The sequence below is a fragment of the Chiloscyllium punctatum genome, chromosome 32 (assembly GCF_047496795.1).
Source record: "Chiloscyllium punctatum isolate Juve2018m chromosome 32, sChiPun1.3, whole genome shotgun sequence".
Lineage (NCBI taxonomy): Eukaryota > Metazoa > Chordata > Chondrichthyes > Orectolobiformes > Hemiscylliidae > Chiloscyllium > Chiloscyllium punctatum.
In genome coordinates this window covers 33,785,364-33,807,441 of record NC_092770.1, presented here as the reverse complement: position 1 = coordinate 33,807,441, position 22,078 = coordinate 33,785,364, and the positions used below count along the sequence as shown (strand labels likewise).

Genomic DNA, 22,078 nt, shown 5'->3' with positions numbered 1-22,078 from the left:
GGGGGGGGGGAGAGAGAGAGAGAATGATAAATAAACAGTGACAGAGAGAGAGAAATACACACACAGAAAGAGAGAGGGAGAGGGGATAGATAGTTAAATAGAGACAGGAAGTCTAGGGACAGAGAAAGGAAGAAAAATAGAGGGCAGGGGTGTGATAAAGAGATGATGTTACTATTAAATTCAGGTGAGAGAGGACAATAAATTATGAAATGACATCGTACAGCTTTAGAAATAAACAGAGCCCTTGTGTTTCCTTACAGGAAGACCCTGCCTTTAATGACAGGCTGAATTGTTTCAGTATCCAGCAGGTGGCAGCACATTACTGTGGAATGGCGAGGTAGTGCAGAGACTCCTTTACTCATCCTGGAGACTTTCAGATTCTCTCAGTGAAATGTCAGTGGGAAAAACAAACGAGATACATCCAGCTTTGGGAGCTTCCAGCTGGCTCACAAAAAGCAGGACAAGCCCAACCCAGCCACCGGGTCAGTAACAGGGCGATCAAGCAGCACCTGCTCAGCAATAACCTGCTCAGTGACGCCCAGTTTGGGATCCCCCCAGGGTCACTCAGCTCCTGACCCCATTACAGCCTTGGGTCAAACATGGACAACAGAGCTGGATTCCAGAGGGGAGGGGAGAGGGACAGTCCCTGACATCAAGGCTGTATTCAACCGAGTGTGGCATCAAGGAGCCCTGGCAAAACTGGAATCAATGGGTATCAGGGGGTAAACCTGGCCCATAGGAAACAAAAGAACAAAAGGGAAGTCCAACACAGGAACAGGCCCTTCGGCCCTCCAAGCCTGTGCCGATCATCATGCTCTAACTAAACTAAAAAACCCATATCCCTCTGTTCCCTCCCTATTCATGTAACCATCCAGATGCCTCTTAAATGTCACCAAAGTGCCTGATTCCCCCACCTCTTCTCGCATTGTGTTCCAGGCTCCTACCCCTCTCTGAATGAAAAACTTCCCTTGCACATCTCCCTTCAACTTTCCCCCTCCCACCTTGAACCTGTGCCCCCCCTTGTAATTGAAACATCAACCCTCGGTTAAAGCCTCTGACTATGCAGCCTCTCCATGCCTCTCACAATTATGTCGACTTCTATCAGGTCTCCTCTCAGCCACTGTCCTTCCAGTGAAAACCATCCTAATCTTTTTAACCTTTCCCCATAGCCAATGCCCTCGAGACCAGGCAACATCCCGGTGAACCATCTCTGCACTCTCTACAAACCTTCCAAACTCTTTGATAGTGTGGCGATCAAAACTGCACACAATACGCCAAATGCAGCCTAACAAGGGTTTTATATCGCTCTAACATGGTTTGCCAACTCTTGTAGTCCATGCCCCGGCCGATGAAGGTAAGTGTGCCACATTCCTTCCTAATCACCTTGGCCACCTGTGTTCCAACTTTGAGGGAACTGTGGACCTGCACGCCCAGATCCCTCTGGATGTTTGTGTTGCTAAGGGTCCTGCCATTTCCATTATAGCTCACACCTAAATTTGATCCTCCAAAATACATCACCTCCCATTTGTCTGGATTAAACTCCATATGACATTTCTGTGCCTGAGTCGCCAATCTATCTGTATCCTGTTGTATCCTTTCACAATTGTCAGCACTATCAGCAACTCCACTAATCTTTGTGTCTTCTGCAAGTGATTTGAATCCTGAGGTCAGACATCTCAGCTCCAGGACATCTCTGCAGGAATTCCTCAGGGTAGTGTCCTAGGCCCAACCATCTTCAGCTGCTTCATCAATGACCTTCCCTCCATCATAAGGTCAGGAGTGGGGATGTTCATTGATGATTGCACAATGTTCAGCACCATTCACAACTCTTCAGATACTGAAGCCGTCTACAACCTGGACAGTATCCAGGCTTGGGCTGACAAATAGCAAGTAGCATCAACCAGACAAATGCCTGGCACTGACCATCACCAATAAGATACAATCTAACTATTGCCTCTTGACACTCAGTGCTGCTATTGTCACTGAATTCTCCCACTATCAATGGGGTTACCATTGACCAAAAACTCAACTGGACTTGCAATACAAAAACACAGCGGCCACTAGAGCAGATAAGAGGATGAGTACCTCACCTCCCAACTCCCCAAAGCCTGTCCACCATCTCCAAGGCACAAGGCAGGAGGGTGATGGAATACTCCCCACTTCCCTGGATGGGGGCAGCCCCAACAACACTCAAGAAGCTCGACACCATCCAGGACAAAGCAACAACTTGATTAGCATCACATCCACAAGCATCCCGTCCCTCCACCGACGCTCAGTAGCAGCAGTGTGTACCATCTACAAGAAACTCATAATCCGGCCTCCCCCCCATGTCTTACTCTCCATCAAACTTGATTTAATTGTTCTGATAGTGAAATAAATTATCAATGCAATTGATAATTGAAGCTAAAATATTAAGTTTTAAAAATGACTAAATATGTGGAATTTCTTTTCTTTTGATGATGAAATATGACTGTCCTTAAACATACCATTGGCTTTTTGGGTCCAGTGAAGGTGTCATGAATTTAGTGTGCTTTTGAAGCCAGTTCTACCTTATTAACTAATGTATAACATTGTCCAGAATTGGGAAACCTAGAACAGGAGTCGGTCGTTTAGCTCCGTATTGTTCCACCATCCATGGCTGATCTGTGGCTGAAACCCATGCACCTGCCTTTGGTTCATATCCCTTTACATCTGTCCTGAACAAAAACTTTATCTGTCTCAGGTTTAACATTAATAACTGATCCCAGCTTTCACTGCTGTTTGTGGGAGAGAGTTTCAAATCCCTCCCACCCTTTGTGTGTCGAAGTGCTCCCTAACATTGCTCCTGGACGCTCTGGCCCTCATTCTCAGACCCTGTCCCTCGCTCTAGAATCCCCAACCGATAGTTTCTCTTTATTGACTCGGTGTTTTCGTATTATATTAACAATTGTACAACAGTGTTGAAGTGGTAATTTTTTACACATTTTTAATTGTATTTGGGCTATAGTCTGGATAAAACTCTTAAACTGCAAGATATGGATGAAAGTACAGTCCTTGACAAATAGCAGGGGTTTCTGTGTTGCTCTGTCTATGGATAGTCTCCAGACATTGCAGTCAGTCTTAGCGAACAGCGATAACTTCACCATCTTCACCCATTACAACATCTGGGGCCACAACACGCACTTCAGTATGTGATCACAAAGAGTCAAATCCAGACAGAAATCTTGCCTTGGCACCAATTCTCTGTTCGGTTTCCCTAGCCATTTGGGACATTTTTATTTCTCACTCTTTGAAGACTGAGTTCCCAAGTTTGTTTGAGATTGCATTTCTGCTTTGATGTTAGAGACTTTTCTAATGTCCTTTTAACTGAGTTGTTACTGTGTGACAAATAGTGATTCCGGAATCTGGGGCTGATTTGTGAACTCACTACAGAGTGACAGCATTAAATGATTCCCAGGGCAAGTCTGGTAAACCACAGACTAAGCTGTACATAAAACTGCAGGCCCCACATGTGTAGAGAAACATTCAGCTTTCTCAATCCTCTGAACGTGGCAACACAACAAGGAGGCTAGTCACGCCTGTACCATCACTCAGTTTAGATCCATGTTGATCTGTATCTTAATCCATTTACCTGCTTCCACAATTCTTAATATCTTTATCTGGTAAAAAAACCTGCTGACGTCAGTAATTAAATATTTATGTTGCACAAGTGTCAGTCAATGACCATTGTTCGCAAGAGAGAATCTAGCCATCTCAGTTTGACATTGATGACTGAATCCCCCTCCATCAACATCACCATGACCACAAACTGAACTGTAACTTTGATTCAGCAACCATTTGGAGGTAACAGCATAGTAATTTAGTCGCACCTCACAATTGTGTTACACTTCATGGTAATTCCAGTCGGCGTGATGATGTTGAAGCTTTTCATCTTGAACCCATCAGGACATTTGACAAGGATAACAATTCAAGGGGAAATCCCGCATTTATGATGCAGGCCAGGGCAGGATTGATTGTTTGTTAAGTGAAGTCTGATTGGTGGAGGTCTTTTCATGGAAAAGGCACAAGTTAATGATGAATGACTGTTAACAATTAGTTTTTGTTTAAATTTTCAGCCAGGCAGGTTGACCCTGATTGGTCAGAGCATTGCCCTGAGAACTGAGCCATTGAATGGCAGCTAGATTCCATAAGAAATATGGTCACGATAAAAGGATACCTCACCTCCTTCTCCTGATCACTTCTAATCAGAACATTCTCAAGTGGGTGGCACGGTGGCACAGTGGTTAGCACTGCTGCCTCACAGCACCAGAGACCTGGGTTCAATTCCCGCCTCAGGCGACTGACTGTGTGGAGTTTGCACATTCTCCCTGTGTCTGCGTGGGTTTCCTCCGGGTGCTCCGGTTTCCTCCCACAGTCCAAAGATGTGCAGGTCAGGTGAATTGGCCATGCTAAATTGCCCGTAGTGTTAGGTAAGGGGTAAATGTAGGGGTATGGGTGGGTTGTGCTTCGGCGGGTCGGTGTGGACTTGTTGGGCTGAAGGGCCTGTTTCCACACTGTAAGTAATCTAATCTAATGTCGAGATGATACATGTCCTATACTTGAATTTGTAGCCCTGCAAGTTAGAATTCCCTCATCTCTTCATAGGCTCCAGCATGCCCCCAAAGTCATGTTTGAAATGGAAAGAAATCAAAGAATCTCGCTTTCCCTGACGTTCTCATTGGGAGATCAGTCAGGGATTCTCTACCACTGTCTCCCACAAACCTTCCTTCAGTGCTCACATTCAACCTTGGAATTCCTACTGTTCCACACGCAATAAGATTGATCTCATTAGAGATCCTTCTAACTATGGCCTGAGTCCCCCTCTATTCACTGAATGCTTGATGCTGAAATCAGGAGCATCAAGGCCATTGTGTGGGACAATGGCACCCCCAATCAGAACATTCCCCCCTGTATGTCGAGCAAACTCATGAACGAGCCTAAGGAGATAAATCAAGGTCCTGAAAAATGCCCAGTCTACCTCAGGTTACCCAGCAAAGGGAAGGAATCTCAAAGGTTTGAGCTCCAACTGAGGCTTCCCTTCCCTTCCTGAATCCGGGCTGCGTTTGCCTGATGGAACTAGCGTTCCCTCTAATTTGCTTCTCAGTCGTTTGGGTCTCTGAGGTCACACGCATGGAAGTGATTTCCAGACTAGAGAGTCACTGCTGTGCTGGGCACGTGCACAGGACCTTGGAACAGCTGCACAATCCAGAGGAAACTGTGGTGCTGACCATCCCCATCAGCTCACACTTTCCAACTACCCAACACCAGCGTCCAGCAACAGAGCGGGTTCTGTAATTGGACAACACTTGCTGGATAATCCTGAATCTGAGAGGATTTACACTAACAACCGATTCAGCGTTATCTGTTAGGCTCACAGTGTGGTGTACTGGAAGCTCGATATACTAATGCTCAGAGCCCTGTTCGTTGTAGACAAGAAGAACATGTTCATGCACTGAATCAAAAACCAGCAATTGCTGCAGAAACTCAGCACGTCTGGCAACATCTGTGGAGAGAGAAACAGCGTGCATGTTTCACATCCAATGATCCTTCTTCAGAATGGTTCTGATGAAGTGTCACATTGGACCCGAAATGTTAACTGTGCTTTCTCTCCACAGATGCTACCAGACCCTGCTGAGTTTCTGCAGTACCTTCTGTTTTTGCTTCAGGTTTTCAGCATCTGCCAGTTCTTTGTTTTATTTTAATGTCCATGCACTGCAACTGTTTCAAATCAGCAAAATTGGGAACGGCCATTCGTTGATTCATTTCTCAGGGCAATGACCTGACCAATTGGAGTCAGTCTGCCTAGTTTAAAATTGAAAAGACAATCAGCTGTTAACTGTCAATCAACATTGATTGGTGCAAGGCAATGCCTCTACCTGTCTGGGGGCATTTGCGAACCAATCAGCACTTTCCTCTTATTCAGTATAAATGTTGGTTTTCCCCTTGAACTGGTATTCTTGCACAATGTCCTGATGAGTGCAGGATGAAATCTTTGTCAAAATGTGTCTTTCTTCAGCAATCTTCAAGCCTTCTACTACCAAATGACTAATGGGTACAGTGCAGGGATTCACCGATCATTACTTCACCATTAACACTCAGTAGCAGCAGTGTGTACAATCTACAAGATACACTGCAGCATTTCACCAAAGATCCTCAGACAGCACCTTCCAAACCCATGACCACTTCCATTTGGAAGGACAAGGGCAGCAGATACATGGGAGCACCATCCCCTGCAAGTTCCCCTCCAAACCACTCACCATCCTGACTTGGGAATATATCACTGTTCCTTCAGTGTCGCTGGATCAAAATCCTGGAATTCTCTCCCTGACAGTGTCATACATGTTCACCACATTTTCAAGGATGATTAGAGATTGGCATTGTTCCAGGAATTTTGGAAAGTTCTGGACTCTCTCCACACTCCTGTCTACCCCCACCCATATCCCCTGGCCTACCAACACCACCAGAGGAAATATTTGCTCTCTGTCCTATTGAATTTTTTCATTTCATTGAGCTTGCCCGTTAATGCACTGTATTCAAGTGGAGACAAGGCTAGTTTCTGCAAACATGTCTCATAATGTAACCTTTTCAGCTCCGGTATCATTCTGGTGAATCTGTGGGATATCCCTCCAAAATCAATATTTCCTTTCTGAGGCATGGGGCCAGACCTGAACAAATTACTCAACTCGTGGTCTCTCAAGACAGCATTGAATTGTCACTGAGTGGGCCATGGCTTGTTATTTTCTGGCATTTTTCAGGAAGGGTTCGGGCCAAGGTCTTGCACTCATGACCATTCACCAGAGGGGAGGTGATGCTTGGTTTGTTGAGATGAAAAGACTATGAGGCTGATTCTCTGCGGACTTTAGTTTATTTGTACACGAACTGCAAATAATCGCTGAATGATGAGTTAGTGAGAAACTTACCTTTGACACAGCCAAGAGTTACAAGGGCAAAATGGACATTCATTTTAAATGAATAGAAAATAAACCGTGAAAGTAAGATGGTGAGTAATAAATCCAAAATGAAATTCAGGAGAAAGTGGGGAGAACAGAGTTTGAGCTCCCACAGGGAGTGATTGAGGGGAAAGGGGTTACATTGAAGGGGGCACTTGGATAAATGCTGAGGGAGAGAGAACCCGAGGGGACAGAAAGATAAGAAAGACTGAAGGAAGGCGATTTTAACAGGAAACACTGGGGATCGCTAGCTGGGTTTCCAGCATCGATGCAGAAACAAAGCTAATGTTTCAGCTCGATGACCCATCAGAAGTCAGTGTGTTTGACGATAGACCATTGACCTGAAACATGAGCTCACTCTCTCTCCAACGTCGCCCTCCTGTTCCCCTAGCCCCCAGACAGGGGCCTGAACTTGTGAGTATGCCAGCATTTTCTGTTTCTTTTTCACATTCCCAGCAATTTTTAAAATTCATTCAGTGTATGTGGGCGTTGTAGCGACAGTGAACGAACGGCGATATATTTCCAAGTCAGGGTGGTAAATTACTTGGAGGGGAACTTGCAGGGCGCGGTGTTCCCATGTATCGGCTGCCCTTGTCCTTCTAGATGGAAGTGGTCATGGGTTTGGAAGGTGCTGTCTGAGGAGACTTGGTGAATTTCTGTGGTACACCTTGTAGATAGTACACACTGCTGCTACTGAGTGTCGGTGGTGGAGGGAGGGGATGCTTGTGGATGTGGTGACAATCAAGCGGCTGCTTTGAGCTGGATGGTGTTGAGCTTCTTGAGTGTTGTTGGGGCTGTACACATCCAGGAAAGTGGGACGTATTCCCTCACACTCCTGACTTGTGCCTTGTAGATGGTGGACAGGCTTTGGGGAGTCAGGAGGTGAGTTACTCCCGACGGGATTCCTAGCTCTGACCTGCTCCTGTAGCCACAGTGATTACGTGGCAAGTCCAGTTTCTGGTCAGTGGTACTGGGGGATTCAGTGATAGTAACACCATTAAACATCTACAGTTCTTTATGTGTGGAAAGTTAACAAGAGGTTGGAGCAAGAGGCACTGACATGGACTAATTGAACTCCATTTACCGTGTCTATTTGTGGCATACACTCGCTTTGTGAAATGTTTATCAGTTACTGAGCACTTGACCAGTTTAGATGCAAAGTCAAACATAACTCCCTGTCCCAGAGAGTTTCATCCTGACTGCATTTGCACGTTAGACCTGAGTGTGTCTGAAACAAAACTGCTCTGAACAAGATGAAACATCACCTTTTGTCAGCCCCCTCCCTCTAACTACATCCACATTGACGTTTAGCGCAATTAGTAACTTGACAATGAGGAATTTTAAAAGAATTGATGTTCCTCCCTATCTCCAACCTGCTGTTAACATTGATTTTTCTGTCTTTTTTTAATCTGAGTGCAAATATTTTCACAGCAAGGATCAACATTGAACATGAATTTTCTGCTTTTTCCAAGAGGGTTTGTGTGGGTCACAGGTTACCTCAGCGTTTGCAGAGTCCTGATTGAAACTTGTTGTAGTGGGGTGTGGGGAAGGAGGGAGAGATCAGGAGGTAAACATTAATGGCTGGAAAGGCCCCAGAACCTGTTGATGTTGGAACTGAGCTGGTCTGGGCAGCTTTCTGTTGAATAAAAACCTGGCTCCGTCCCACGGCAGGCAGAGGCTGGTGTGGAATAGGGAAGCGTGTGAGGCTGTGCCATGAATGATTAAAGCTGGCAGGTGGGTACATTGACACAGGTATTACCTTTCCACCTACAGCATGCCCACTTCTGTAATCCTTCTATTGCCTTGCAGACTCCCAGGACCCTCCAGGGGCTCAGCGGCAGGGAGCACGACCAAGGTCCAGGGAGCCAACAGCTTGAACAGACGGAGCCAGAGTTTCAACAGCATCGATAAGAACAAACCCCTGCAGAATGCAGGTGGCAGTGAGAAAGGTAACCCCCTGCGCTATCCCTCCGTTCCCTCTCTCTTTCCCAGATTTCCTTCCATTTCTGCACTGGCTTCTGCAGGGTCAGCACATTCCATTGTGGTTCACAACCAAAGCTCGGCTTTTGAAGAATTGCAGTTATAATGTAGGTAGACATGACTGTGATATTCCACACAGACAACAAAGTCATCCAGATCAGAGAATCTGCTGTGTGTGTGTGTGTGTGTGTGTGTGTGTGTGTGTGTGTGTGTGTGTGTGTGGTCACTTGGTGAATAATTATTGACCAGCAATCGTCTGTGACTGTCCGGCTGCTGGCCCACAGATCTTTGTTATCCACTTGGAAAAACAGACAGTTTAATTTCATGTGAAACACACCAATTCCAACAGTGCGGCACTCCCTCAGTACTGACCCTCCAACAGTGCGGCACTACCTCAGTACTGACCCTCCAACAGTGTGCCACTCCCTCAGTACTGACCCTCCAACAGTGTGGCACTCCCTCAGCACTGACCCTCTGACAGCGCGGCACTCCCTCAGCACTGACCCTCTGACAGTGCGGCACTCCCTCAGCACTGACCCTCTTACAGTGCGGCACTCCCTCAGCACTGACCCTCTGACAGTGCGGCACTCTGTCAGTACTGACCCTCTGACAGTGCGGCACTCCCTCAGTACTGACCCTCTGACAGTGCGGCACTCTGTCAGCACTGACCCTCTGACAGTGCAGCACTCCCTCAGTACTGACCCTCTGACAGTGCAGCACTCCCTCAGCACTGACCCTCCGACAGTGCAGCACTCCCTCAGTACTGACCCTCTGACAGTGCAGCACTCCCTCAGCACTGACCCTCCGACAGTGCGGCAGTCCCTCAGCACTGACCCTCTGACAGTGCAGCACTCCCTCAGTACTGACCCTCTGACAGTGCAGCACTCCCTCAGCACTGACCCTCCGACAGTGCAGCAGTCCCTCAGCACTGACCCTCTGACAGTGCAGCACTCCCTCAGTACTGACCCTCTGACAGTGCAGCACTCCCTCAGCACTGACCCTCTGACAGTGCGGCAGTCCCTCAGCACTGACCCTCTGACAGTGCAGCACTCCCTCAGTACTGATCCTCTGACAGTGTGGCACTCCATCAGCACTGACCCTCTGACAGTGTGGAACTCCCTCAGTACTGACCCTCTGACAGTGCGGCACTCCCTCAGCACTGACCCTCTGACAGTGCGGCACTCCCTCAGCACTGACCCTCTGACAGTGTGGCACTCTGTCAGTACTGACCCTCTGACAGTGCAGCACTCCCTCAGCACTGACCCTCTGACAGTGCAGCACTCCCTCAGTACTGACCCTCTGACAGTGTGGTACTCCCTCAGTACTGACCCTCTGACAGTGCGGCACTACCTCAGCACTGACCCTCTGACAGTGCGGCACTCCTTCAGTACTGACCCTGTGACAGTGCGGCACTCCCTCAGTACTGACCCTCTGACAGTGGAGCACTCCCTCAGTACTGACCCTCTGACAGTGCGGCACTCCCTCAGTACTGACCCTCTGACAGTGCAGCACTCCCTCAGTACTGACCCTCTGACAGTGCAGCACTCCCTCAGTACTGACCCTCTGACAGTGCAGCACTCCCTCAGTACTGACCCTCTGACAGTGCGGCACTCCCTCAGTACTGACCCTCTGACAGTGCGGCACTCTGTCAGTACTGACCCTCTGACAGTGCAGCACTCCCTCAGTACTGACCCTCTGACAGTGTGGCACTCCCTCAGCACTGACCCTCTGACAGTGCGGCACTCCCTCAGTACTGACCCTCTGACAGTGCGGCACTCCCTCAGTACTGACCCTCTGACAGTGCGGCACTCCCTCAGCACTGACCCTCCGACAGTGCGGCACTCCCTCAGCACTGACCCTCTGACAGTGCGGCAGTCCCTCAGCACTGACCCTCTGACAGTGCAGCACTCCCTCAGCACTGACCCTCCGATAGTGCGGCACTCCCTCAGCACTGACCCTCCGACAGTGCGGCACTCCCTCAGCACTGACCCTCTGACAGTGCAGCACTCCCTCAGCACTGACCCTCCGATAGTGCGGCAGTCCCTCAGCACTGACCCTCTGACAGTGCGGCACTCCCTCAGTACTGACCCTCTGACAGTGCGGCACTCCCTCAGCACTGACCCTCTGACAGTGCGGCACTCCCTCAGTACTGACCCTCTGACAGTGCGGCACTCCCTCAGTATTGACCCTCTGACAGTGCAGCACTCCCTCAGCACTGACCCTCTGACAGTGCAGCACTCCCTCAGCACTGACCCTCTGACAGTGCGGCACTCCCTCAGCACTGACCCTCCGACAGTGTGGCACTCCCTCAGTACTGACCCTCCGACAGTGCGGCACTCTGTCAGTACTGACCCTCTGACAGTGCGGCACTCCCTCAGCACTGACCCTCCGACAGTGTGGCACTCCCTCAGTACTGACCCTCCGACAGTGCGGCACTCCCTCAGCACTGACCCTCCGACAGTGTGGCACTCCCTCAGTACTGACCCTCCGACAGTGCGGCACTCTGTCAGTACTGACCCTCTGACAGTGCAGCACTCCCTCAGCACTGATCCTCTGACAGTGCGGCACTCCCTCAGTACTGACCCTCTGACAGTGCGGCACTCCCTCAGCACTGACCCTCCGACAGTCTGGCACTCCCTCAGTACTGACCCTCCGACAGTGCGGCACTCTGTCAGTACTGACCCTCTGACAGTGCGGCACTCCCTCAGCACTGACCCTCCGACAGTGTGGCACTCCCTCAGTACTGACCCTCCGACAGTGCGGCACTCCCTCAGCACTGACCCTCCGACAGTGTGGCACTCCCTCAGTACTGACCCTCCGACAGTGCGGCACTCTGTCAGTACTGACCCTCTGACAGTGCAGCACTCCCTCAGCACTGACCCTCTGACAGTGCGGCACTCCCTCAGCACTGACCCTCTGACAGTGCGGCACTCCCTCAGCACTGACCCTCTGACAGTGCGGCACTCCCTCAGTACTGGCCCTCCGACAGTGTGGCACTCCCTCAGCACTGACCCTCTGACAGTGCGGCACTCCCTCAGTACTGACCCTCTGACAGTGTGGCACTCCCTCAGCACTGTCCCTCTGACAGTGCGGCACTCCCTCAGCACTGACCCTCTGACAGTGCGGCACTCCCTCAGCACTGACCCTCTGACAGTGCGGCACTCCCTCAGTACTGGCCCTCCGACAGTGTGGCACTCCCTCAGCACTGACCCTCTGACAGTGCGGCACTCCCTCAGCACTGACCCTCTGACAGTGCGGCACTCCCTCAGCTCTCATCCTCTGACAGTGCGGCACTCCCTCAGCACTGACCCTCTGACAGTGCGGCACTCCCTCAGCACTGACCCTCTGACAGTGCGGCACTCCCTCAGCTCTCATCCTCTGACAGTGCGGCACTCCCTCAGCACTGACCCTCTGACAGTGCGGCACTCCCTCAGCTCTCATCCTCTGACAGTGCGGCACTCCCTCAGCTCTCATCCTCTGACAGTGCGGCACTCCCTCAGTACTGGCCCTCCGACAGTGTGGCACTCCCTCAGTACTGGCCCTCTGACAGTGCAGCACTCCCTCAGCACTGACCCTCTGACAGTGCAGCACTCCCTCAGCACTGACCCTCTGACAGTGCAGCACTCCCTCAGCACTGACCCTCTGACAGTGCGGCACTCCCTCAGTACTGACCCTCCGACAGTGCGGCACTCCCTCAGTACTGACCCTCTGACAGTGCGGCCCTCCCTCAGCACTGACCCTCTGACAGTGCGGCACTCCCTCAGCACTGACCCTCTGACAGTGCAGCACTCCCTCAGCACTGACCCTCTGACAGTGCAGCACTCCCTCAGCACTGACCCTCTGACAGTGCAGCACTCCCTCAGCACTGACCCTCCGACAGTGCAGCACTCCCTCAGCACTGACCCTCTGACAGTGCAGCACTCCCTCAGCACTGACCCTCCGACAGTGCAGCACTCCCTCAGCACTGACCCTCTGACAGTGCGGCACTCCCTCAGCTCTCATCCTCTGACAGTGCGGCACTCCCTCAGCACTGACCCTCTGACAGTGCGGCACTCCCTCAGCTCTCATCCTCTGACAGTGCGGCACTCCCTCAGCTCTCATCCTCTGACAGTGCGGCACTCCCTCAGTACTGGCCCTCCGACAGTGTGGCACTCCCTCAGTACTGGCCCTCTGACAGTGCAGCACTCCCTCAGCACTGACCCTCTGACAGTGCAGCACTCCCTCAGCACTGACCCTCTGACAGTGCAGCACTCCCTCAGCACTGACCCTCTGACAGTGCGGCACTCCCTCAGTACTGACCCTCCGACAGTGCGGCCCTCCCTCAGCACTGACCCTCTGACAGTGCGGCACTCCCTCAGCACTGACCCTCTGACAGTGCAGCACTCCCTCAGCACTGACCCTCTGACAGTGCAGCACTCCCTCAGCACTGACCCTCTGACAGTGCAGCACTCCCTCAGCACTGACCCTCCGACAGTGCAGCACTCCCTCAGCACTGACCCTCTGACAGTGCAGCACTCCCTCAGCACTGACCCTCCGACAGTGCAGCACTCCCTCAGCACTGACCCTCTGACAGTGCAGCACTCCCTCAGTACTGACCCTCTGACAGTGCGGCACTCCCTCAGTACTGACCCTCTGACAGTGCAGCACTCCCTCAGTACTGACCCTCTGACAGTGCAGCAATCTCTCAGCACTGACCCTCCGACAGTGCAGCACTCCCTCAGCACTGACCCTCTGACAGTGCAGCACTCCCTCAGCACTGACCCTCTGACAGTGCAGCACTCCCTCAGCACTGACCCTCTGACAGTGCGGCACTCCCTCAGCACTGACCCTCTGACAGTGCGGCACTCCCTCAGCACTGACCCTCTGACAGTGCAGCACTCCCTCAGTACTGACCCTCTGACAGTGCGGCAGTCCCTCAGCACTGACCCTCTGACAGTGCGGCACTCCCTCAGCACTGACCCTCTGACAGTGCAGCAATCTCTCAGCACTGACCCTCTGACAGTGAGGCACTCCCTCAGCACTGACCCTCTGACAGTGCGGCACTCCCTCAGCACTGACCCTCTGACAGTGCAGCACTCCCTCAGTACTGACCCTCTGACAGTGCGGCACTCCCTCAGCACTGACCCTCTGACAGTGCGGCACTCCCTCAGCACTGACCCTCTGACAGTGCAGCACTCCCTCAGCACTGACCCTCTGACAGTGCGGCACTCCCTCAGTACTGACCCTCTGACAGTGCAGCACTCCCTCAGCACTGACCCTCTGACAGTGCGGCCCTCCCTCAGTACTGGCATTGTGGTCCCAGCCTGGTTGTGATGGTGCAGTGTATGTTGTATGAGCAGGCTGCCAAAACTGACCATGAGTGAGTTGCTGATGTCTGTGTGTTGTACCGACCTGAGGACAAAGAAGAGATGTTCCAACAGGATTTTCATTCCTACACTGACTGAGGAAATCTGACTGGATGCCTTGTCAGCAGAGGAAGATGGCAACAATTCTGTGACTTTCACCTTGGTTATGGAGAGAGATAGGTGCGTGCCACAGGGTAGGTTTTATAATTGGGGGAAGGGTAAATACGATGCTGCAAGACAGGATCTGAGGAGCATAAGTTGGGAGCATAGGCTGTCAGGGAAGGATGTCGTTGAAATGTGGAACTTTTTCAAGGAACAGATACGACGTGTCCTTGATATGTATGTACCTGTCAGGCAGGAAAGAGATGGTCGTGTGAGGGAACCTTGGTTGATGAGGGAGGTTGAATATAAGGAGGAAGAAGGAGGCTTACATAAGGTTGAGGAAACAAGGTTCAGACAGAGCATTGGAGGGATACAGGAGAGCCAGGAGGGAGCTGAAGAAAGGGATTAGGAGAGCTAAGAGAGGGCATGAAAAATCTTTGGCGGGTAGGATCAAGGATAACCCCAAAGCCTTTTATGCATATGTGAGAAACATGAGACTGACAAGAACGAGGGTAGGTCCTATCAAGGACAGTAGTGGGAGACTGTGTATTGAGTCGGAAGAGATAGGAGAGGTCTTGAATGAGTACTTTTGTTCAGTATTTACAAATGAGAGGGACCGTATTGTTGAAGAGGAGAGTGTGAAATGGACTGGTAAGCTAGAAGAGATACTTGTTAGGAAGGAAGATGTGTTGGGCATTTTGAACAACTTGAGGATAGACAAGTCCCCCGGGCCTGACGGGATATATCCTAGGATTATGTGGGAAGCAAGAGAGGAAATTGCAGGACCATTGGCAATGATCTTTTCGTCTTCACTGTCAACGGGGGTGGTACCAGGGGACTGGAGAGTGGTGAATGTTGTGCCCCTGTTCAAAAAGGGAAATAGGGATAACCCCGGGAATTACAGGCCAGTTAGTCTTACTTCGGTGGTAGGCAAAGTAATGGAAAGGGTACTGAGGGATAGGATTTATGAGTATCTGGAAAGACACTGCTTGATTAGGGACAGCCAGCACGGATTTGTGAAGGGTAGGTCTTGCCTTACAAGTCTTATTGAATTCTTTGAGGAGGTGACCAAGCATGTGGATGAGGGTAGAGCAGTGGATGTAGTGTACATGGATTTTAGTAAGGCATTTGATAAGGTTCCCCATGGTAGGCTTACGTGGAAAGTCAGGAGGCATGGGATAGTGGGAAGTTTGGCCAGTTGGATAGAGAACTGGCTAACCGGTCGAAGTCAGAGAAGGGTGGTTTGTTGGTAAATATTCAGCCTGGAGCCCAGTTACAAGTGGAGTTCTGCAGGGATCAGTTCTGGGCCCTCTGCTGTTTGTAATTTTTATTAATGACTTGGAAGAGGGAGTCGAAGGGTGGGTCAGTAAATTTGCAGACGATATGAAGATTGGTGGAGTTGTGGATAGTGAGGAGGGCTGTTGTCGGCTGCAAAGAGACTTAGATATGATGCAGAGCTGGGCTGAGGAGTGGCAGATGGAGTTCAACCCTGTCAAGTGTGAGGTTGTCCATTTTGGAAGGACAAATACAAATGCGGAATACAGGTTAATGGTAGGGTTCTTAGTAAGGTGGAGGAGCAGAGGGATCTTGGGGTCTATATTCATAGATCTTTGAAAGTTGCCACTCAGGTGGATAGAGCTTGTAAGAAGGCCTATGGTGCATTAGCGTTCATTAGCAGAGGGATTGAATTCAAGAGTCGTGAGGTGATGTTGCAGCTGTACAGGACCTTGGTTAGGCCACATTTGGAGTACTGTGTGCAGTTCTGGTTGCCTCACTTTAGGAAAGATGTAGAAACTTTGGAGAGGGTGCAGAGAAGATTTACCAGGATGTTGCCTGGAATGGAGAATAGGTCGTACGAGGATAGGTTGAGAGTGCTAGGCCTTTTCTCATTGGAGCGGCGAAGGGTGAGGGTTGACTTGATAGAGGTTTATAAGATGATCAGGGGAATAGATAGAGTAGACAGTCAGAGACTTTTTCCCCGGCTACAACAGAGTGTTACAAGGGGACATAAATTTAAGGTGAAGGGTGGAAGGTATAGGGGGGATATCAGGGGTAGGTTCTTTACCCAGAGAGTGGTGGGGGCATGGAATGCGCTGCCTGTGGGAGTGGCAGAGGCAGAATCATTGGTGACCTTTAAGCGGCAATTGGATATGTACTTGGATAGGTGCTTAAGCTAGGACAAATGTTCGGCACAACATCGTGGGCCGAAGGGCCTGTTCTGTGCTGTATTGTTCTATGTTCTACTGCTGCGTGACTGTGGGTCTGTGTGATGTGGAGTGAAGGTGTTTCGGAGCTGGTGCTGTTGTGGGTCTGTGTGATGTGGAGTGAAGGTGTTTCGGAGCTGGTGCTGTTGTGGGTCTGTGTGATGTGTACATTGATGATACAAGTTGGGCTGACAGCCATGTCTGAAAGAAGGCACAATGGCCCTTCTATTGGGCCCACACACATTTTCTCCTTCACATTGGCAATCTGACTGCAGCTGACTTCATCTGCTATTTTGGAGAAATAAAGGGAGGAGTTCACATTTCTCTTCAGAGTGAGAGCTTAAAGGAAGAGGGGTACAAACAGCAGGCAATAGTGTCATCTTATCGATGGTTAACGTTGTATAAATGAAACTACGTAATGTGCAGACTTTGCGATGATATTTGTGAGGGACAGAGGTGGTCTGATATACTCGCCGTAATCTGCACCCACCAATAAAGCTGTGTCAGGGAGAAATGCAAGGAGGTGTCTCTGAGGCAGACTGAGCAATCCTAACGGACGAGGGAATGGTGAACACTGTCTGGGGAGAAAGAAGAAGCTGCAAAACCTACAAGGATTGTTTGTCAAGGTCAGTTCTGAACCCCATGGGAATGTTCGAGAACCAGGATATGAAGGAAGGCAAATAATTAGTTGGAACTGGTCCATCAGGTTATTTGTGGGGACAGGGGAGTTCAGTTGATGTGAACATAGGATGGAGAGTTCAGCAATGATTTACAGAGATGATTTCAGGAATGAGAAACCTTCAGTGATGTGGACAAATTGAAGAGGAGATTCGGTCGAGGTTTCCAAACTCATGAGTGAGCTGGAGAGAGTAGGTTGGGAGGAGTTGTTCCCACTCACAGAGGAAACAAGCCCCAGACAGCTTCAATCAAAAGTGATGTTCAAAAGAAGGAAGGGCAACGTGAGCAAAATGTTTTCCACCCAGTGGGTAGTTAGGGTCTGGAATGTGCTGCCTGGAAATAGGATGGGGGCAGGTTTGATTGAGGTGTTCAGGAAGGTATCAGATGGTTATTCAGTAACAATCCTGTGATTCCGAACTATGCAGAGATTGCTCACCTTTGAAAGGGTCAGCTTATAACGGGAGATTTAATTTAATTGGGCGGCACGGTGGCTCAGTGGTTAGCGCTGCTGCCTCACCGCACCAGGGCCTCGGGTGACTGTCTGTGTGGAGTTTGCACATTCTCCCCGTGTCTGCGTGGGTTTCCTCCAGGTGCTCCAGTTTCCTCCCACAGTCCAAAGATGTGCAGGTCAGGTGAACTGGCCATGCTAAATTGCCCGTAGTATTAGGTGCATTAGTCAGAGGGAAATGGGACTGAGTGGATTACTCTTCGGAGGGTCGGTATGGACTTGTTGGGCCGAAGGGCCTGGTTCCACACTGTAGGGAATCTAATCTAATCAGATGTGTTCAAAATTTTCAAATATACCTGAGCTAACAAAGGTCAAAGGTTTAAGGGAATTGTCAAAAGGGTTCAGCTTGTTGATCCTTTGAGGAGGAGATGGCGGAATTCACCGTCTGGGTATAGAAGTGACTGAGCGAGGCCCAATCTGTGCCCGAAAACTGTGGGCAATAAGACAGGATCCACAGGAGCAAAAACAAAAGTTTCTGGAAAAGCTCAGTAAGTCGGGCAGCATCAGTGGAGAGAAATCAGAATTAACGTTTCAGGTCAAGTGATCCTTTTTCCTGGAATTGGAGACTGGGTTAAGGGCGAGCCGCTGCTTGGGCACTTGCTCCTTGTGTTTGCTGCTGTCTTTAATTGACGCTCACTTTTGAAGGAGGTCCTGCTGCTTTTATTTGGTAATGTCAGGTGCAGTGAGACTCAGTCAGCTCCTTTCAGGAGAAAACTGACAGGGGCCGATGAGAAACTGAAGCTTATTAACCTTCACAATACACGACCTGTACGCCTGGTGTAATCAGCTCCCATACACGGTCAGGAACACAGAAAATAGGAGCAGGCCAGGCCATTTGGCCCTTCAGCCCTGGGCCACCATTCAGTACAATCCTGGCTGATCCTCGATCTCAATGCCACCTTCCTGTTTCTTTCCATAGCCCTCGATGCAATTAAACTCTAAACATGTAATTAGCTCTTTCCTGAATATTTCCAGTGACTCAGCCTCCACCATTTTCTGTGACAGAGGGTTCCACAGGTTCACCACTCTCAGGGTGCAGAAATCTTTCCCCATCTCAGTCTTAAATGACCAGAGACCATGTCCCCTGGTTTTTGACTCCCACCCATTAGAAACATCCCTGCTGCATTGACTCCGTCAGGCCCTGTTTGAATGTTATACGTATTTACGGGATTGTGAGAAAGGAGTTAGCGGGTGTGGACGGGACTTTCAAAGTGTTTAATGCAGCTAGTTTGGGGAATGGGAGGTTAAAGGCGACAAATTATGAGCTAAATTGTGACAGGTTGGCCTCAGAGCATTAAGGTTTGAACGATTCAATGTTTAGTGCTGGGAGGGCACTGTCTGAATTAAGCCCAAGCTCAGAATCCATGCTTCAGCCACTTGGTCAGAAATCTCCAACCTCACGATGTGTGGATGAGGTGAGAGAAAAAAATAATGTTTCTTCAGCGTCAAATGTTTTATGAATAGGGGAGGTGGAGGAAGACAAATTCACTCAAAACACGAAGGAAAAGGGAAGGGATGTGGAGTTTGAAAAGATCGGCATTCTGTGGGAAGGCTAACACTCCAGTTAACGGTTTTTGTGCTCAATAGATTTATTTGCAGTGTTCCAGAAATGGAAATGCAACAAGACATAATTATCGAGTCTTTTTTCAGTGTGTACTGGACCAGAGTGCAAATCAATACCAACAGTAGGGTTTTGAAAGGATCTGGGATGGAAGGTGGAAGGTAATGTAATAGTGTCTAACCCGGCCAACAACACAGAAAGGAAGGCAGCTCACACCACCTTCGGGAAGGAAACAGACAGCCCACTCAGGCCTACATGTGACTCCAGACCCAGAGCAATATGGTTGACTCTTAATTACCATCGAACAGGGCAGTACAGACCCTTCAGCCCTCGATATTGCACCGACCTGTGAAATTAATCTGATGCCCATCTAACCTACACTGTCCCATTATTATCCATACGTATGTCCAATGCCCATTTAAATGCCCTATTTGTCAACGAGTCTGCTACTGTTGGAGGCAGGCCATTCCATGCCCCTACTACTTGCTGAGTGAAGAAACTACTCCTGATATCTGTCTTAAATCTATCACCCCTCAATTTAAAGCTATATCCCTCATGTTACCCTTCACCAGCTGAGGAAAAAGACTCTCCCTGTCCACCCTATCTAACCCTCTGATTATCTTATATGTCTCAATTAAGTCACCTCTCAACCTCCTTCTCACTAACGAAAACAGCCTCACGTCCCTCAGCTTTTCCTCATAAGACCTTCCCTCCATACCAGGCAACATCCTAGTAAATCTCCTTTCAAAAGCTTCCACATCCTTCCTATAATGCGATGACCAGAACTGTACACAATACTGCAGGTGCGGCCGCACCAGTGTCTTGTACAGCTGCAACAATATTCCAGGTACCCTCTGGGCCATGAGGGATTGACGATACATTCCAGCAATGGTCACATCATCATTTTGATGAACATCATCAAAATGGTGGCGGAGCAGCGTTTGACTGGAGTTGTTGACTGTACTACTCCCGTTTCATCATAAATTTCTCTTGAAAGGGCAACATGGTGGCTCAGTGGTTGGCACAGCTGCCTCACAGCACCAGGGACCTGGGTTCGATTCCACCCTCAGGCAACTGTCTGCGTGGAGTTTGCCCATTCTCCCCGTGTCTGCGTGGGTTTCCTCCGGGTGCTCCGGTTTCCTCCTACAGTCCAGTGATGTACAGGTTGGGTGGGTTGGCCATGGGAAATGGAGGGCTGCAGGAATAGGGTCGGGGGCTGGGGCTGGGTGTGATGTTCTTTGGAGGGTCATTGTGGACTGAATACCCTGCTTACACCCAGTGAGGATTTTGTGATTTGAAATAACCTGAATCAATATCAATTTTACAGTTACTCCCCAACCCACATTGTACCTTCCTTTCCAGAGAGACTTTGAGTAATGCCTCAGTGATGGTAGGGGTAATCAGTGAATTGTGAGCAGATATCTAATGAGTTTGTTATTTGTTCATGGGATGAGGGCATCGTTGGCTGGGCCAGCATTTATTGCCCATTCTTAATTGCCCAGGTCAACTTGTGGTCTGGAGTCACACGTCAGCCAGAACAGGTAATGACCAGAACTGTACACAATACTGCAGGTGCGGCCGCACCAGTGTCTTGTACAGCTGCAACAATATTCCAGGTACCCTCTGGGCCATGAGGGATTGACGATACATTCCAGCAATGGTCACATCATCATTTTGATGAACATCATCAAAATGGTGGCGGAGCAGCGTTTGACTGGAGTTGTTGACTGTACTACTCCCGTTTCATCATAAATTTCTCTTGAAAGGGCAACATGGTCATTTAGTTTCCTTCCCTGAAGGACATTTTCTGATAATTGACACTGGTTTCCATTTGGCAAACTTTTAATTCCAGACTTTAAAAAGAATTCATTTCAGATAGGACTACCTGCCATGGTAGGATTTGAATCCATGCCTCCCCCCATGCCCCAGAACATGGTGTCTCTGGATTATTGGTCCACTGTCCAATGGTCTTCCCTCAGGGGCCTTGGGTTGGGGTTTTCTATGTTGTGAGTTGCAGCCCCCAGCGTTAGGCTGATGGTGCTGGGTCATTTCGCCATCGCTTCATGGTTCATTTAGAAAGTGGCGATATTTGTGTTTGCTGGTTTTGTACTTGCCCCCTCCAACCTCCCCCCCGCCATTGGGCAGCCCCAGGGTTTACCCCCACAATCCCAGCTCAGACTGCCCTCACAGGGACCAGCGCTGATAGTGAGGGCCACAGTCAGGAGGATTAAGGAGCAAACCAATATGCATTTACATAGCACCGTGCCCAAAGGCATTTCTAATGTCACATAATGTGACAAACAAATTGACACCCGGAAGGAAAAATCTGTAAGGTAGAATAGCCGTAGACCTTCCAGGTAGGGGCCTGCACCCTCGTTAGAGAGATGACTGGCGGGGTTTAACCTGAGGGTCACCATGTCACAGGAGAGGTTGAAAGGGAGAGTCTTTCATGGGTAGTCTCAGCTAGCGCAAGAATTGGACCCTCACTGTTCATGTCACTCTGCATCACAAACCAGCCATCCAGCCAACTGAGCAAATCAACCCTTGGAAATGCAGTAACACTCGTTCTGACTCCTGTCATATGCCTCAAAGCAGAGCTCCAGGATCTTCCTTTGCAAGTATTGCTGGGTTTACTGACCCGCTTTTTCCCATTAGGCTACTGAACCAAAGGGGGAGACTGGTCAGGGCCGGACAGACCTGGTCAGAGAGGTAGGAGAAGAGAAAAGCCAATG

The 22,078-nt window shown here is 49.7% G+C and overlaps 1 protein-coding gene across 14 annotated transcripts in view; it reads left to right on the top strand.

Annotated features, from left to right (window-relative positions):
- nav3 (neuron navigator 3) overlaps positions 1-22,078 on the top strand; it is a 927,909-nt gene that overhangs the window by 619,180 nt on the left and 286,651 nt on the right. For 11 of the 14 annotated variants that reach the window (XM_072552054.1, XM_072552051.1, XM_072552053.1 and 8 more), the window contains one exon: positions 8,778-8,917. In XM_072552054.1, the coding sequence (XP_072408155.1) occupies positions 8,778-8,917 (140 nt within the window). Of the gene's footprint in view, positions 1-6,924; positions 7,019-7,319; positions 7,383-8,649; positions 8,703-8,777; positions 8,918-22,078 lie in introns of those variants that run through there. The other 3 variants (XM_072552059.1, XM_072552060.1, XM_072552057.1) reach the window with 3 other exon arrangements.